The sequence below is a fragment of the Sesamum indicum genome, linkage group LG11, assembly GCF_000512975.1.
Source record: "Sesamum indicum cultivar Zhongzhi No. 13 linkage group LG11, S_indicum_v1.0, whole genome shotgun sequence".
NCBI classification, from domain to species: Eukaryota; Viridiplantae; Streptophyta; class Magnoliopsida; order Lamiales; family Pedaliaceae; genus Sesamum; species Sesamum indicum.
Genome location: NC_026155.1, coordinates 13,609,086 through 13,626,793, shown reverse-complemented (window position 1 = coordinate 13,626,793; position 17,708 = coordinate 13,609,086). Strand labels below are relative to the sequence as shown.

At 35.5% G+C, this 17,708-nt stretch overlaps 4 protein-coding genes across 4 annotated transcripts in view; 1 reads left to right on the top strand and 3 right to left on the bottom strand.

Moving 5' to 3' along the window:
* The window catches only part of LOC105174371 (adenylate kinase-like), a 3,820-nt gene extending 3,488 nt beyond the window's left edge, over positions 1-332 (bottom strand). The window contains exon 1 of the mRNA XM_011096449.2: positions 2-332. Within this exon, the coding sequence (XP_011094751.1) occupies positions 2-171 (170 nt within the window). The 5' untranslated portion in view covers positions 172-332. The remainder of the gene's footprint in view (position 1) is intronic.
* LOC105174370 (40S ribosomal protein S23) lies at positions 804-2,455 on the bottom strand. Its single transcript, XM_011096448.2, has 4 exons — positions 2,300-2,455; positions 1,424-1,579; positions 1,205-1,331; positions 804-1,120 (listed from the first exon to the last, which is right to left on the bottom strand). The coding sequence occupies exons 1-4, from the start codon at positions 2,302-2,304 to the stop codon at positions 980-982; spliced, it is 429 nt and encodes a 142-aa protein (XP_011094750.1). The 5' UTR covers positions 2,305-2,455; the 3' UTR covers positions 804-979.
* LOC105174369 (pentatricopeptide repeat-containing protein At5g02830, chloroplastic) lies at positions 3,728-10,683 on the bottom strand. Its single transcript, XM_011096447.2, has 12 exons — positions 9,993-10,683; positions 9,341-9,428; positions 8,598-8,802; positions 7,758-7,865; positions 7,381-7,545; positions 6,392-6,955; positions 5,653-5,718; positions 5,441-5,521; positions 5,248-5,345; positions 4,864-5,068; positions 4,597-4,657; positions 3,728-4,319 (listed from the first exon to the last, which is right to left on the bottom strand). The coding sequence occupies exons 1-12, from the start codon at positions 10,537-10,539 to the stop codon at positions 3,961-3,963; spliced, it is 2,547 nt and encodes an 848-aa protein (XP_011094749.1). The 5' UTR covers positions 10,540-10,683; the 3' UTR covers positions 3,728-3,960.
* LOC105174368 (zinc finger CCCH domain-containing protein 11) lies at positions 12,446-17,221 on the top strand. The gene is made up of 8 exons (XM_011096445.2): positions 12,446-12,980; positions 13,158-13,242; positions 13,542-13,682; positions 13,799-13,893; positions 14,796-14,984; positions 15,135-15,265; positions 15,371-15,470; positions 16,675-17,221. Exons 1-8 carry the CDS (start codon positions 12,810-12,812, stop codon positions 16,858-16,860), a joined length of 1,098 nt encoding a protein of 365 aa, XP_011094747.1. The 5' UTR covers positions 12,446-12,809; the 3' UTR covers positions 16,861-17,221.

The window sequence follows — 17,708 nt, the reverse complement described above, 5'->3', positions numbered from 1 at the left end:
CCCTACACCAGGACATCCCAAAAACACCCACTGGACATTCCTGGCCTTGGGATCTACTCGGGGAGAGTAAGACTGAGATCTTAGCTCGACGGCGGCCTCCGTAGATAAAGACCTCCTAATGAAAGAGACGGCGGAGGAGGAGGATCTGAAGAGGCGGGCCAGGGCCGCCATTAGGTCTCAACGTTCGGGGCGCCGAAATCAGAGGAGTTTTGTGTTGCTTACCCGAGAGACTCTTAAAAGGGGAGGTGTGGTTTTCTAAGCTTTACCGTTAAACAATGTGGTGATTAAGTCTCGGGATCTAACGAAGATGTGTCCAAATTCTTTTTTCATTGCAGTTCTGGTGATAGGGTGAAAAAAAGCGTAAAAATGTTAAGAAAATGAGTATTATGTTTGGTTTTGTTTTTAACTTGTTTTTGGGTATTTTGTGGATATAGAGAGAGAAAAATAAAGATAAATAAAAATAAGTTAGAGATAGTGTGTATATTTGAATTTATTTTTGAATTTATTTTTGAATTTTATGAAAGAAACTCTCCTATTTCCAGATAATAATAGTTGATGCTTCATTATTTTATTATTTTTTTTCCTTTCCTTTTCTCCTAGTCAAAATTTAATGTGGTTTGTGAGTATCAAAATTCAACAGCTGCAACATGCTTTTAAGCTCCGCATGCAATTAATTTAGCTGGAGATGAATAAAACACTCCCAATAACATTAAAACCTTCCTCAAAGTTACATGCTGGATAGATACAGCTTGCTTATTACTTCAAACACATCCGTCCTTCCCATTGTTAAATTAGTCCATGAATTGCATGCAACAAAGTTAAATTCGAATAGCTAGCGAATGATAATAATTGACAAATCCGCCCAGTAAGTTCCTATTACAGTAAGCTCCTGAAAAGACAATAATTGTCCAAGAAATCAACTCAAAACATTGAATCATTCATCAAAAACTTCACTCACAGCTATTACAAAAAGACAAATCTAAGATCTAGGTTTTTCCTTTTTCTCCTTGAAGAGAGCCAGGAGTGAGACCCCAGACACCTTCACCACCTTAAACCTAACACCAGGAATATCTCCTACGGCGTGCCCCTTTCGCCCAAATCCAGCAATCAACACTTCATCCTGAAACAATAAAATTGCAAATTATTCATCAACGAAACAGATATTAGAAGAACTAGAGCAATCAAAATGAGAAACGGAACTCACATTTTCTTCAATATAGTTTAAACAACCATCATTAGGAACAAAAGCAGCAATCTTCTTGCCATTCTTAATGAGTTGCACTCTAGCACATTTACGAATAGCAGAGTTTGGCTGCTTAGCTTCAATGCCTCTGCAAATGAATCAGGTTAGAAAAACAAAATCCACTTAGAGATCACTGAACAAAGAGCCGGACGCATAATGGAAAAGGCAGAAGAATCTCACATCTTCTCGAGGACAATGCCTTTGGCGTGGGATGACCCAGCAAATGGTTTCTTCCATTCATTCCCAAGGTGGGATTTCTTGTAGGCCTTGTCAGCCCATCTTTGCCTCCTACGGTGGGACTTGAGCTTGCGCCCAGCTCCCATACCACGTGTCTTCCTGTAAGATGGTAAACAAGACCATGAATCACTTACAAGGACTGATACAAAGTAATAGACAGGGGTATACTGCCCATGCCTAAACCTTGGCACCGGCTTATCACCAAATACCACTATTAAGTATTAACTTACAAATCAGCAAAAGTCTTACTTAGGAATGAAATAGCTAAACTAAAATTTCATGCACTATCACATTGATGCAATATGCTATTTAAACAACACAGACTAATTCTTCCAATTACTAATCATGATTTTCGAGACACAAAATGATCTGCCAATTTTAAGAACTGATAATACTAGAAAAGAATCAATAACCAAACCTCACTAAAATCAAATCGATAACAAACAACCGATTGTATCCCCATAAATCAGTACAATTCAACGAAGACATTTTAACTCACCCATATAGAACGGAATTAGGCCATAAAATGTTAAGTATTATCTTTATTAAAAAATAAACTATAACTTCTGCATACTTTAAGATAAATTCTGTTAAACTTCTCATGCTTTACAAACACAAAAAACACACTTAGGTCATTCCAATACATGAATCGAAGAAATACTTGTTTTCAACAACTCCATACCAAATCTAACATTCAGAATCATAACCAGAAACATAGATAACTCTAAACAGAAAATCAAATCCGCGGAAAACTACACAGAACGCCATAATTCATAAACACGCATAGAACTACGAAAAAAAGATAATGTATTTGCATACCCCATGATTGCAGCGTAGAAAGCACGAAGGAAACGAGACCAAGGATTGAGGGGTAGGAGTGTAGAAGAAACCGCCGCTGATTCTAAGCCTAAACCCTAACCCAACAAGAAGAAGATGGTGTGTGGGCGGTACTTATATGCAAGTTCCGGAATTGGGCTTGTTTGAAATGGTTACGCCCATTGATATCTGGGTATATTGTGTAAGTCCAGCATGGATGGCTGAGCCCAAATACTTTTTATGATTAGGCCCTATTATTTATATCGTACATATTCTATACAATTTATTATTTTATTTTCTATATTGTCTTTCGTTCCATATTATTATTTGATTAATTAATTAATAATATTTTTTTTTGAAAATTATTTAAGTTTAATTATTGTATGTGAATCAATAAGTATATTACTTAGTGAGAGCATTATTAAATTAAATATATTTTTTAATTTAAAAAAATAAATATGAAATATATTAATCAAAATAAAATTTATTATTTTCTATGGAAACAATAATTATTAGTTACAAATAAAAAGTGAAATAATAAGCAAAAAATAGTATTTCTTCAACACACATGAATAAAACAGTCTTTAATTAATTAAGTTTATTTTATGAGTGATTTTTCTCCAAACATTATCAAATTTAGTTCTTATCTCTCTTTCTCTTTTTTACAAATACCATTTCATTTTTTTCAAGTACTTCTTTTATACTCAATACATTTTATCCAAATAAAATATGTTGTTGTAAAAAATAAATGAAATTACAACGCCATTGGCTAATTCGATCGATTTTTTGAAGATTTAGATACATTGAAATCTAGTTTATGACCATAATTAATAGGTTATTAAGATCCACATTGTATTTATTTCAGAATTAAGTATTAGCTCTATTTTTTTAGGGGAAGTTATTAATTCATTTATTAGGGTACTATTTGCTACTACTATCTATATCTATACTATTATAAAAGAAAATCTATTATAGTACCAACTATTGAATACTCAAATTTATGCTTTAATTTATTTTTTTTCCTTTAAAAAGTCATTATCATAATAATAATTTTAAAATTTTTTAATATGCTCATAATTACATCTCTCACCCACTTCTCCATGTTTCTTTTTTATTATAAATTTCTGTATTTTTATTACAACCATAATAATACTGTTTTCGTCTCTCACCTTGCATTTTTTTTTTCCTATGACAGACTTTTTTCTTTCTTATTATCTCACCAAGATTATTTTTTCTCTCCATATCAGATCGTCATTTTTTTATATGCTCGCAGTAATTGCGTGCAATAATAAATAGAAACTTAAAATTGTAAACTGGACTAGATAACTATTTGCATTGCACTTTTTTCAATATCTGAAATGGCCTTTTCCCTTAAATTGGCTCAATTTCAATAATATAATAAATTTGGATCTAAGTGTCAGGGCAATCTTTATTTCTTGAAATTTAAATCCACCCATGATTGAGGGAAATGCAAATAATGACCAAGATTAGAACCTGAGAAGCTGAACTACAATGCGGTTTATATCATATCATACTACAACAGTCATGTACATATGGCACAAAATGGAGTTAGAAATCAATTTTGTTATGACCCCTTTTGGCAATGCTAATATGATGCACTTATTGTGTGAAAGAATAAAGAATGAACGCTACATAATATATTTTCATGGAACTCGTGATGGTGTTGATGTACCCACCTTCCTTTGCAACCAACGATGCAACGATTCCCTTGTTACCTTTAACCTCTGTAGAACTAAAGGTCTCCTAGTAGTAGGAGATTCTGGTGCGTGTGGTAAGCTGCTTCTGTCGAATTCTTCCAACTTCAAATTTGAATGTGTCGGGCTTCCTTGATCTCTCCTTGTATCATTCCCAATTCTGGGACCAGCTTCAAAAACCTTAAGCCCCAAGTCATGCTGCAGTAGTCTAATCACAGCTTCCCCAACTCCAGTCTCATCTTTGGAGACATTATCACCTAGTTGCTGTATCCCTAGTACGATCAACATATCATCTTTTATTGAATTTCCTGCAACCAGAATAAGGCTGGAAATTAGTCCTCTGACATTTTTACATGCATAATAGTAAGGTCTGTGCGCGGTAGGAAGTGGAGGGAGGCCCTATAGGTAGACTTCCTTGTTCTGGTGGCAGAAAAAAGAAGAAAGATGCATCTCGATTTCAGTTAGAAATATTTCCCTATAATTTTCCAGGTTTTTGAGGAGGTCAAGGATTCTGAAAAACAAGAGTGTTCTGGAGAAGGTTCAGCGAAAATGTCCTACAAGTTTAACACATTAAGATTTTGTCACCTGCAATATACTTTTCTTTGATCTTCCGCAGAACTGCGAGAACAACAATTCGAGCCTCCACCTGTTGTTGCACCACAAAAGATTTAATCAAATCAAGCAAATTTTGTTAGGTGAAAGTTATCTATAGGACAAGGTCTATTTTCAACAATTCCATTACAAATCTCTTTGTGCCCTTTATATAAGATATCCTTACAAGGACATCTTCCTGGACATTATACATCAGTTTCACTAGATTGCAACAGTTGGATTTCTGGTAGGTATATATACCTTGCTCAGACCTCGGAGGTCAATGGAAAGACATTCAGCATTGCTATCTTGCAGGTGTTGTGCCACTTTCTCAAGCAGCAGGCTTTGAGGCCCAAAATCTGTTATACGTGAAGCAAATTTAACTTTTTTCTGATGTTCATTTTGTATCACACCTTCACACCACTCCTCAATCAGTTGCTTGAGATAGTGATCATTGGGTTTGTACCTTCAGAAGGTTGGTTCATGCAATGAGATTAGATCTATTCATACAGCTTATTGTGATATATGTTACATACTGTATCCTACTATGGCAAAGTTAAAAACCCATCCAGAAGTAACATAAATTCTTTCCTGTTATTCATGATTTACATGTGCGCATTGTCAAAGAAATCTGAAGTGGCATACCCTGCTTTTCTCATATGCTGATATACAGCAAGCGATTGTTGTACTTCCTGCAGTGAGCCATATCTACTACGAGCTCTAAGAATAGTGTCGTAGGTCACCTGACATTAAAATTTTTTTTTAGGGTTTATAAATGCAATTATATGTGTTGAAACGCCGCAAATAAAGGAAGACTGCATCATACTGAAAAGCTCACCAAATTTGGCTTTATTTGATATTTCTTCATTTCTGCAAATAACATAAATGCAAGCTTTGGATTCTTATGTTCTACACAGATCTGTAGTTGAAAGCAAGAGCCATGAGTACCTATGTCAAGTCAATTAAGAAGAGCAGCCAACTCAAACAGAGACTTGTCACTCTGAACCATTAGATGAGGCTCTGAGAGTTACTGAAAATAAATAAGTGTACCTTGATAGCTGTGGTATACGTAATAACATCAGGTTGAATACCAGCTTCACGCATGGATCTCAATATCTGCAATGCATAAGTAGAAGTCATTGTAGAAAATTTCTATGTTTCACTTCCTAATGTTGAGCACTGGAATCTACTCAACAAATATAACTACACAGGCACAACAAAATTCCCTGAAGTGTTCATGCTTGTCTGCAACTACAAAGTCTAGGCATGTGTGCGAAACCACTGACATGTTCTTCAAAGATAAATTTATTTTCTGAAAAAGTTTTAAGTTGTAACCTCTTTGCCACATGCAAGATTAAGGTATAAAGGGCAGCAGAAGGTAAGCATAATGTATGACATAATTTTAGTTGTTCAGGCTGATATAAACTCTAGTGTTTAGATTCCTGCCTTCCACGTCCAACTCAAATTATGTGCGATTAATGCTCTAAGAAGTTAGCGTTATTGTTCTATCATATCGATTCAATAGTTCAGACTGTTGTGAATCCAATGCTTCCAAATGTATTTGAAAAAATATTGTGTCAAGGATTTTTACATATACTCAATAATGTAACTACCAAATCACAGGACCAGACCATAATTTCAAGATGTTAGGATTTATTCATCTTATAACAATTTTATGATATAGCTTTAGATCACTGAAGACGTATTTTTGGCTGCTAGAGATCTGAGAATATCAGCTGTTACAGGTTATTTCAGTTGTAACATCTTTACATGATGGTTTAAGTCTTACCTGTATGGCACCCAATACATTCCCTGAGCCTCCACAAATATCAACCAATATTGACCAGCTTATATGATTAGGAGTAAGGCCAAAAGTCTTCATTTCATCCATCAGAGCTTTGGCACGGAAATAATCACTGCCACAGGCTTTCATCAAAATATTATATGTGGAAGTAGTGGGTTTAAAAGGAATTCTCACAGTTAAGTGTGAGTAAGATCTTATTGGAACTCTCATCTGGTCCATTGCAACAAATTTGTCTGGATTCTTCAGTTTATCATCCCCAGCACTTTGTTGAAAACCCGTTTCTTTCCAGCATTGAAATAACCGAAAGGCCCGATCAAATTGGCAAGCCTCGACACAGGCATGGAGAAGGACGTTGAAACACTGGGAATTGGGTTCACATCCAGCCTGAAGCATTTCATCAAATAATTTCATTGACTGCTCCACGAGACCTGCATTTGCACATGCACTGATCAACGAAGACCAAGTAACTGTGTTGGGAATGACACTAGATGACACCATATCTTCTTTGATTTCCAGTGCCCGTTTCCACATTTTGGCATCTGCGAAGACCTGAATGTTGATGGGAAGTGTGGATGTCTTTAACATTCTCACTCATAATTCTTTGAAGCAGAGCACAAACAGTAGAATTTAAGACAGTGAAGGACTTTTCACAGATGTAGAATATTTGAATCCTGTGCACGAATACATCCAAAAATTTATTATCACCTCTATCTTGCAACAGTATTTAACTATTGGGCGTCCATAATGCCCAAAAAGAACAGGTAGTTCAACTAAATACTATGCGAGAACGTATACATCAAAAGCATCGCGCAAAAAGAATATAGTAAGCAACCTTTTGTTGGAGATGTTGCTATTTTATAACTACATGATTATCACATAAAATTTTGTATCCTGACTCGAGTCAAAAAGAGTACATTTAGTATCATGTTACCTACTGTACATTATGTAGCTAAAGTCTAAATATTGAATTATACCTTAATCATTGTGCTGTACGTGAAGACATCCAATTTCAGAGCCCCCCTTGACTCCAACTTCCGTATCTCTCTATAAATATCTCGGGCGATTTCAACTTTTGCAGCAAGACGACATGATTTCAAAATTATGTTGTGAGACGTAATATCAGCCGTCACACCAAGTTTCTGAATATGGCATTTGCTGGAGTGAATTTGCTGATATAATATGCGACTATGAACCAAAGGAGAAGATAGACAAGAAGTAAAGGAGCAAGGAGGTTGAGATGCTGCATTCCATGCAAGCATGGGAGTTGGAAAACATGCAGAATGACATGGTTAGACACATGCAGACACATGCAACAAATGCTGTGGGAATAAAGAGAAAGAGAGAACCTCACTTCCATTTTCTTGTAGATTTCCAGTGCGTAACTCAGATCATGGGAATTTACATTCATAAGACTGTTGACAACATATGTGTTTGGGGTGATATTTCCAGCAAGTAACTCCTGTATTAATATCAAAGGTTATGGTAGTGTTATCATTCATAAGCAGTCCCTAAAGCATATAAGAAACTGTGTAGAAATAATCCTCAATTAGTTTCAGTCCAGAAAGCACCTTTGATAAATCTAAGATCACATTAAATCAACGGGAGTTACAAAATTTGTGAATGGCAAACAATAGTTCGCCATAGAAATTTTGCTTATGATAAAATGAAACCAGTCAGAGTGATTGATACGGCCTGATCATTGTAAAACAAATAAAACTAGAAAAGGGTAAGATACAACTTCATGGTTTTCAGGAAGCTACAGAATGAACAAACAGGGTTCCGCCACAAACAGGCCCCACAGGCTTCAGGACATCCTGAAGTCACAAACAAATGTGAGAACCATAAAAGATATGCAGTCACCATATTCAAAAATTTAAACCGGCTTGGTTTACAGACTAACTATAAAAGAAACAAATATGACTGTGCAGCCAAATATCTAGACTGAGCATTCTAGACACTATGGTACTAAGCATGTCCAGCTCAAGTGAGGGTAATGAAGGGGGAAGGATCTCCAAGGTAATACCTTCTGATAGATGATATATCTTTTATTTAAATGTTCTTCATCTCCTTTTTTTAAAGAAAATGATGAGACAGCCTATTTTACATCAATTGCACATTGTAGAATGATAAAAATAGGGTTTAATATACACCACTAAAGATCATAAGCTCAGTGAAAATTTAGCACATGTACCTCATAAATAGCCCTCGACTTCAAGTAATCACCACAAAGACCACATACATCTATGATTGTGCGGTAGGCATGCATATTAGGAGAACTCAAATATTGCTTGGATGCTTCAAAGGCTATGAGAGCAGATGACAAGTCCCTTTTCTTCCCAAATTCAAGAATTATTGAACAAAATAGCATTTCCCCATGAGAGAAATTTTGTGCATACCTGCAGAAGCCACATTAAAGCTTGATAAGGTGTATAACATGGGTATCAAAATAATTCTCTCCCCATGTCCATGTTAGTAAATCTATGGCAAAGTTTCAGCTACATATAGAAAAATATGAACATGCAGTAAGAAATGATTTAATATTCTGATAAGATACGCAACTTCCACTAAGGAAGATACATACAAACAAGAAAATACAGCAAAAAATTATTCAAAGCAGAATATAAAGAACTGGAAGGTAAGATGTAAGATCTGAGCAGCAACGAGTTGTGACATGCAGCATCGATTTGAAACACAATAGTAAGAACTGGATCACATAAAAGATCAGCAGTAATGAGTTTGGAAGTGCATTAGAATTCAAGAATAATAGAGTAAGAAGTTAAAAAAAAATGAACATCTGAGCCTAACACTAAAATCACCACTTCTTCCTCAGGGTCGTAGATCATTTATTATTTCTAATGACCTTGTCATCTCATCAACCTCAGGAAGTCTTTAACAAACAGCACATATTTTTTTTAGAAAAATGTGGAAACAAACCTTATGGCAGCTGTGGGATCCCCCTTCTTGATGCAAAGGTTTATAACATCAGATGGCTCCACCAATTCTTTGATTAGAAATTGAAATCCTGAACCAGTGAAGCAAGCATTTCTCAGATTTGAACATTCATCTCATATTTGAACATTTGATGTTGATACTAGTTCATAAGCCATATTTAAAGAACACTTTTACTTGCAATTCAAAAGTGCCCTTTACCATTCCCAGATAATTCTCAATTGCAAAGCATATCACGATGAAGATCATAGAACTGCATTTATTTAGTTAAGTGTTTGGATAGATTATTAATTAATTACTAATCATAATTATGACAAATAATGAATAAGCATGGGATGTTTTCTCCGCATTGTGGATTACTGAAGGCAAAATATAATCTATAGCATGTTGAATAATGTGGTTGGTAGATTGTAGTATTTAAAATGTCATTCTGACACGTACAAAAAGGAATCCCAACCAGGTATTTGACTCAACAGTGTCATTGTGCAAATAACCATGATCTGATAGTGTTAATATTAGCGCTAATCTACAGCTTATCGTGATTTAATTTTATTGCCATTAATGTTAATTTAACCGAACAGGCCTACTGCCACGCGATACTTATATTTTCTTTCAATCTACTGCCACGCGATTTTACCAGCAAGCATTTCCATCAAGCTCACAAGTTGCTCCACTTCACCGCTTTTCAGTAACCTACTACACTCGCCCTTCAGCGACTCCACCGCAACTCCATCAAACAGATGCACCGGCTGAATTCCGAGCTTCCGAACACCATTGAACAGCATCTCGAGAACATCGTTCAGCTTTCCTTCACCAAGCACTCTCGCAATCCCACTCGAGACCTTTTGAGCATTCAGCAAAGCTAAAAGTTCCGACGGCTCCACACCCGCAGCAACCAAGCCGTCTGCGATCATCAGGAAGTCCTCGAACCTCCCGTCCTCCGCTAGCTTTGACGCTAGCTCGGTATAGTAAGTTAGGCATTGGCGATTGTCCAATCGAGAAGAGGAGAGAAGCGGAGAAGTGGAAATTTGGGGTTTATGCCTGGGGTTAGGTTTTGGCGCAGGTTTGTTGGTGGTGGGGCTTGAGGAGTGATGCGGACGATGACGGTGGCGGTGGTGGCTGGGGAGGCCGGTCAAAGGAGGGAGGACGGTGGAGGAAGTGAGGAGCGATAGTGCGTCTCTCATTTCCTGGCCAACCGTTTTTTCCGTTGCCAGTAAAATCGTAGCAATAAGTGATGGTTCAATTTGATTTTCGGTCGTCGTTTTTGCGGATTGAATTCGAAAGGCGGGCGTCGTTTCATCCCACACCCGATATAAAATTTTGTAACCTCAAAATTATATATAATTTTGTGTGTATGGCATCTTATGGTATTCTTTATTATAATTATAACGTAAAATTATGGATTTCATCTCATACTCTTTATTTTATATAAATTGTAATAATTCATTATTTAATTATCTTAGATGAATTACCACTTATAAAAATAAAATATCATAATTGATCTTAACTGAAAATGTATTTCAAATTGATTATAGACTAAAAACAACTACACTTGAACTAATGGACAAGTTTTGTTGATTAAATTTGTCCTACCGTGTTTACAATAATTTATACATAAGTTGCAAGGTTAAAAATAGAAAGTTCGAATTCATAACATATTTTATTTCTATACACATTGGCTTATTTCGATCGAAAAATCCCTCTTGCAATGATTAAAATTTAATTCAAATTATATGTTTTTTAGAATGTAGGGACACTTTTGCTTGGATCCAAAGAGATGATTGGAAAGGTTCCATCTTGAAAGTTGCAATATACTGGAAGATAAACAAACGCCACGGCTCATGCTCTCGCACAATGGGCTCACCACTCAAATTAGAATGATTTTATTGAATCAAATTGTCTTTTGAATGCTCTAAACTTGAATAATTGAGCCTCTGTAATTTGTTCAATTTCTTTTTTTATGCAAATCTCAAGTTATAAAACAAAAAATTGTAGAGTGATTTATAATTTAGCTTAATTCAATCTAATTTGAGCCATTTAAAAACATTAACTGTAAAACAATAAATCTCTTCTCATTTTAAACACTTTACACACACAGTAAAATCTACTTATTTAAAAAAAACAGTCGCAACATTTTAAAAAACATCACACATATTACAATAAATAAGATTATTCCTGCAATTCATTCAAATCCCAAAATCTGAATTGATCTATTGATTTCATACTTCATCTCTAGATATTTTTCTTGTTATTGCTTCTTCTCACTTTTGTTTATTAGTTTGTAGTTTGAGATTGTTGAGTTGAAGCTGTTGGAAATAAGTTTCAATTTTTTATTTATTTATATTATTTTATGATTTTTATTGATGGCCCCATTTTATTGTCAGTTTATTATAGTATTCATTATATGTTCGTTGACTTTTAGTATTCATTTTATGACCCACTTATGGTGATTTATGATTTGTTTTAGTCATATTTATTCTCAATTTATAATATATTTTAATAGGATCATTATCCCATATAAAGGTCGTACTTTTTCATCTATATAAAGAGGTCATTTGGGGTGATTTATAAGGAAGAAGTTTGAGAGACATTTTACACTCCCACAAGTATTTTAGAATTTAGGTAACGTAACTGTAAATTGATTCATAATTTTCTTGTGGTCGTGCACACGAGATGAAACACTGTTGAGAGTTAATGAAATTTTATCCTGAAGTCATAGTCAGTTGTTAAAATCTGCATATGGGGAGAGAATCATAGCTTTAGGTCAGCGACAAGTGTTGTTACTATCCGTCAATGAAAATTTTCTAATTTCAAACTTTATTTTATCTATTTCCTTACTATATGTAAGTACGATAAAATATATACTGATAATTTATATATGAAGTTATTTTGAGATATAATGATAAACACAAATCACATAATTTCAACAATACAAACTTTAGTAGCCCACTTCAAATAAAATGTATCCAAACAACTACAAGCAAAAACTTAATTTTATATATTTTTCATTTTTTTTTCCGAGTCAGTCTCATTCAATATCAAATTCAAAGTTGGGGAAAGTTTTGCAAGAGAGGTAGATGGTTTTAGAAAGTGGGCTGTGGACTATCCAACTCGTATATCACTATGATGGATCGGGTTGGTTGTGAAAGAAATCATCCATGATCCGACCCGTTTATTTCAGGAAGGCTGCGGTCGTAATTTCACAGCGTCAGGTAGTTTCTCGAAACCGGATCCTGCCGCAGTAGGCACATACCCTCACACCAAAACCACACGCAGCGGCGCTCCTCCACCTCAGGCCGCCGTCAACCGGTGACTCCGTTTTCTTCAACGCCTATTTGTTTATTTATAAACATAAGAGAATCCAACCAATTATATTAAGACTACCTATCGAGTTAAGTTAATCTCTGATTATAGAAATAGAAATTCTATTGAAGGAGAAAAAAGAAAGGGAAAAATGCCTCCGAAACAGCAATCTAAAGCGGATTTAGCGAAGAAGCAGAAGATAGTTGAGGACAAAACCTTCGGATTGAAGAACAAGAACAAGTCGAAGAATGTTCAGAAGTACGTGCAGTCTCTCAAGCAATCCGTACAGCCTAAACCCGACCCTAGCAAACTCAACGCACAGGTCGAACGCCAATTATACTTTTCTTTAAAAATGTTTCATTGTGATGATTGATTTATGTGTTATTGCTTGTATTGGTTTTAGTTGGGTATCACTGTTTTTCCTTCTTTTTTGGGAACACATGGGTATCAAATATTTTTGCTAATTGCTTTGGTGGATTCGTTGGGGAAAATTTTACAGAAGAAGAAAGAGGAGGAGAAGGCACGAGAGAAGGAGCTCAATGAATTGTTTAAAGTTGCAATAAAGCAGCCTAAAGTTCCTGTTGGTAAATTTCTGTCATATATTTTCTTTTTTTCCAAATATTCTCTTTATTCATACAAAGAGACATTATTAGGACTGGCACCATGAGATCAACGTGCTTTGATTTGTATATGTAAAAAATATGTTCAGAATTCTGTGTATCCATATATAAGTGTGGCTGTCTAAGATTCTTCGAATCCACTTGATTGCCCATAAGTTGTTTATCTGAGATGCTGAAACTTTGTTGGTTGCTCGTTTGGGTATTTTATTTATGGGTTAAGTTGGTTAACCAAATAATCTTCTCCGAGTGTATGTTTTGTTCAGGTGTTGATCCAAAGTCTATAGTATGTGAGCATTTTAAGGTGGGGCAATGTGCGAAAGGATTTAAGTGCAAGTTCTCCCATGATTTGAACGTGCAGAGGAAAGGAGAGAAGATAGACATATACAGCGATAAGCGTGATAAAGGTTGATATTTGACGTTCTAAGTTCCTGTTTGGAATAATGTTAAAATCCTTTTAGTTGTACTTCACCCCTAATTTCTGATATGTGTCGTGAATGTGTTATCTTTGTTCCAAAAAAAGACGAGGAAACAATGGATGACTGGGATCAAGAAACACTGGAGAAGGTTGTCGAGTCCAAGAGCCAGGAGTACAACAAAAATAAGCCTACAGATATAGTTAGTATTTTTTCATTAAGTTGGCTGTCTTATTAAATCGTATTATTATGGATTTTGCATGCTATCCACTTTGTTCAACTGGAATATTCTTTTGAGATTATTATTATTTTTCTTTTTTCATTATGGGATATCCTGATTGATTCAACAATTTGATATACTCTAGCATTAAGTATAAAAATTCTATTTGCACAAGTCAGAAATGTACAGGAAGAGCTTGTGCATATTCAAGCAATGGGTAAAATTCTGTAATCATAAGTTATGTCAAATGTTTGTCATATGGCTTCCACGCACAATATTTGGCAATGATGAGGGTGAGAGTCTTCCTTTTGTCTGTGGTGGCATTGAAATTTGGGTCTTTGTTGAGAATTTCAACTGAGTACATCATGAATTTGAGCATTTATATGATAATCAAACTAGCATTTAGGATTTGGTTTGACTGACATGTAATAAGGGAAACTAGTCTCACAAGGTGTCTAATAGAAGAAACTGAGTTTGTAACAAATGTAACTCCACATTTTTGAAAAGATATCTGAATCTGATATTGTGGTACTTTATTATGCTGTAGGGTGTAGGCTCAAATTGAGACCATGAATTCCACATCAGCATGGCATGGATAATGGCCTGCTCATTATGCTGTAGGCTGAAGTTGAATTTAACTTACATAGTCAATATGCATGCTACCAGCAGTTTTTCCACCCATAGGAAAGATCATTATCTGATTATTAAAATACTTTGTTCCTGTTTCACTTCAGCTTGGTGACATATTGCTCTATCATATACTTGTTTTATAGGTTCCTGATTAAGTTTTGTTATTTAAAACATACATATTCTCTTCCATGATTATCATTTTATCTCAAAAACCAAACTGAAATTTTCTTTTTATTCTTCTCATTTTCTTGCAGGTATGCAAATACTTTCTGGAAGCAGTTGAAAAGAAGCAGTATGGTTGGTTTTGGATTTGCCCAAATGGTGGTAAAGAATGCCACTACAGGCACGCACTTCCTCCTGGATATGTTTTAAAATCTCAAATGAAGGCGCTGTTAGAGGAGGAATCTGAAAAGATACCCATTGAGGAAGAGATAGAAAACCAGGTAAAAATCTGGTAGATTCAGTTGAAGTTTCTAATTTATTAATTTTTTTGTGAAAGTATTTTTGTATGGCTGAGCAGTTCCTTGGGTGCACTTTCTCCAGCCCCCGATGTAAAATCTATCATGCTAATAGGTTTGATACCTTCTTTTCAGCGTGCAAAAGTAACTACCACAACTCCTATGACACCAGAGTTATTCATGCAATGGAAGAAGAAAAAGATGGAGGAGAGAGAAGCTGGCTTGGCTGCACAGAGGGCAGAGAGAGCTAAGAATGACCGTATGAGGTAATACTTCTCGAGTGATTTCCTGTCTCCATGCTTGGATAGTTTTTTTCTTTTATGCTGCAGGAGTATTGATATTCTTTTAATTCTTCCCTGCCAATATCCCAGTGGTCGTGAGCTGTTCCTCTCAGATGCAAGCTTGTTTGTCGATGATGCTGAGGCCTATGATAGATACCAGAGGGAAGAAGAAGTAGATGCTGAGCAAAAGGTAACATGTCACATTTGCCCTATTACTTTCATCCTTTATTATTGGAGATTCAAAGAGTTTCTTTGTTGCTGAAAACACTGTGGTCCCTGAGAATGAGGATAATATGAGTATTCTTCCTCTTTAATACTTTTTACAAAATGATTGTGAATCATTGTCTATGCTGTAGAGTTTTCTTGACCAATCTTAAGCACTCAAAGAGTTGTTTGGCTCTCTTCAGTATGAAGAATTAGAACTTGCTTAGGCAAGGGAAAGCTTTAGTAGAGAACCGTATTTCAACAACCATCTGGCTTTTGCTGGGGTTTGTTGTCAGGAATTTTTCAGTTTTGCTTATTTGTATTGTCATAATGAGAAGATATTATTATGTAGTGAGTGTGGTCAGATCACATTCTGACCTTCTAAGCAAATCTTGCACTTGATGGGAAAATAGCATTTTTATATTCCACAAGTTAGGTCCATTTCACTTTTGGTCCCATTCGTTATGGAGTTAGCACTTTTATTCCCATAACCTATAAAAACTAACACTTTTGGTCCTAATCCACTTTTTCGACAATAATTTAACGGCGTAAGCTACGTTCCTAGCACTTGACTGTTTAAGTTTTTTTTTTTTTCAAGGGAAAATTAGCGTGTTTTTCAGCTTTGGACCACTTTTTGGGGAAATATAACTGCATTTTAGGGAGAAAAACAAATCTTCAAGGAAAGTAGAGCAAAGAAAGGGGATTTCTCCTTCTCTAAAAAAATTGGATCTCATCCTTTCCATATTTTTATAAGTTGAAGCCAAGTAGAAGTAACATAAAGAATCATATCTTCTACAAATGAACCAAGTAAACTAAATGAAGCAATCATACTCCACTCTTGAAAGGACTAATTTTCCCTCCAGTCGAAAATACTTAAGAGTCATGTGCTAGACACATGATTAAATTATTGACGGAAAAGTCGATGAGGACCAAAAGTGATAATTTTTATAAGTTACAAGACTAAAAGTGCTAATTCCATAATGAATGGAACCAAAAGTGAACGGGCCTCATTTTATGGGACCAAAAATGATATTTCCCCTGAGTTTGACAGAGGCGACCTTTCTTCTGTGACTGACCTCTGAGGTATTGATGCTTTTATTTCTTATTTTAATCCATAACTTGAAATATCCTGATAGGAGGTGAATTATTTATCCAATTCTCTGAGTATTTCAGTGCACTTGCATATTCAGGTTAATAAAGATCCTGCCATGGATGGGCCAAGTTCTTCCTCAATAACTTCACAGGACGCTGAAGATATTCCTGATGATGAGATTGATGATGATGAAGATGATCTGGACATGGATGAGCTAAATGAACTGGAAGCCAGCCTATCAAGAACAACATTAAAAATCAAAGAACCAGGCGATAATGCATGATCCTGTGCTAGGCAGGTTAACATCTGAGAACATTTTTGACTTACACTTGAATGTCTTCAAGTATTGCTTAATTTCAGCTACTACTCTGAAGTCATTTTGTGGGACGACGTGAGGATTCTTTATCCCAGATATTATTAGTAGTCAGTTTTTGTATGGTTCTGTCACGTGGGTTCCGTTGTCTGTGCGCTGTAACATTTAGTACTTAAGAATTCATGGGCTGTGAAACACGGCCAAGCTTATGGACTCGATTGTTTTGCTTTGTTCTTAGCGCACTAAGGACCATGAAATGTTATTTTCTGTGGTTAACTACCTTGACTTGGCACGCATATCTGTCAAAAACTAGAGCATTTCAAAGACCTAATTGAATGAATTCTTCTGTTTGTTAGGGTTACTTATCATTCAACTGTAAGGCTATAGGGCTCACTCTATAGTATTGAGGTAAGTATTACATATAATTTCTGGTAAGAGGTACTAGTTTGATCAGTTGATCCTCGCATTAACATAATGTATTCGCCTTTTCTTTCTTGTTTTCCAAATGAACTGCATAATACTGTAGTAGTTCATGGTAACGGTATATTCCGTCAGCAAGTACCATTGTTTCTGAGAATATACCTGATTGTTGTAAGAAAAAACGCACTATCTTCCCAGTAGCTTGCAACCAATCTCGAATGTCACAAAAGTATACAGTTCATTGACCATAAGATCCACCAGAAAAAAAGGAAAAAAGCAAGTCTGCAGCTATTGGGAACATACCAATCTTAAGACAGATTGGGTCTAAACTGTTACACAATGTCGTCTTTGTTCCCCTGTCGGATGTTGTCCATATTTGGCTGCAGAAATCTTAGCCT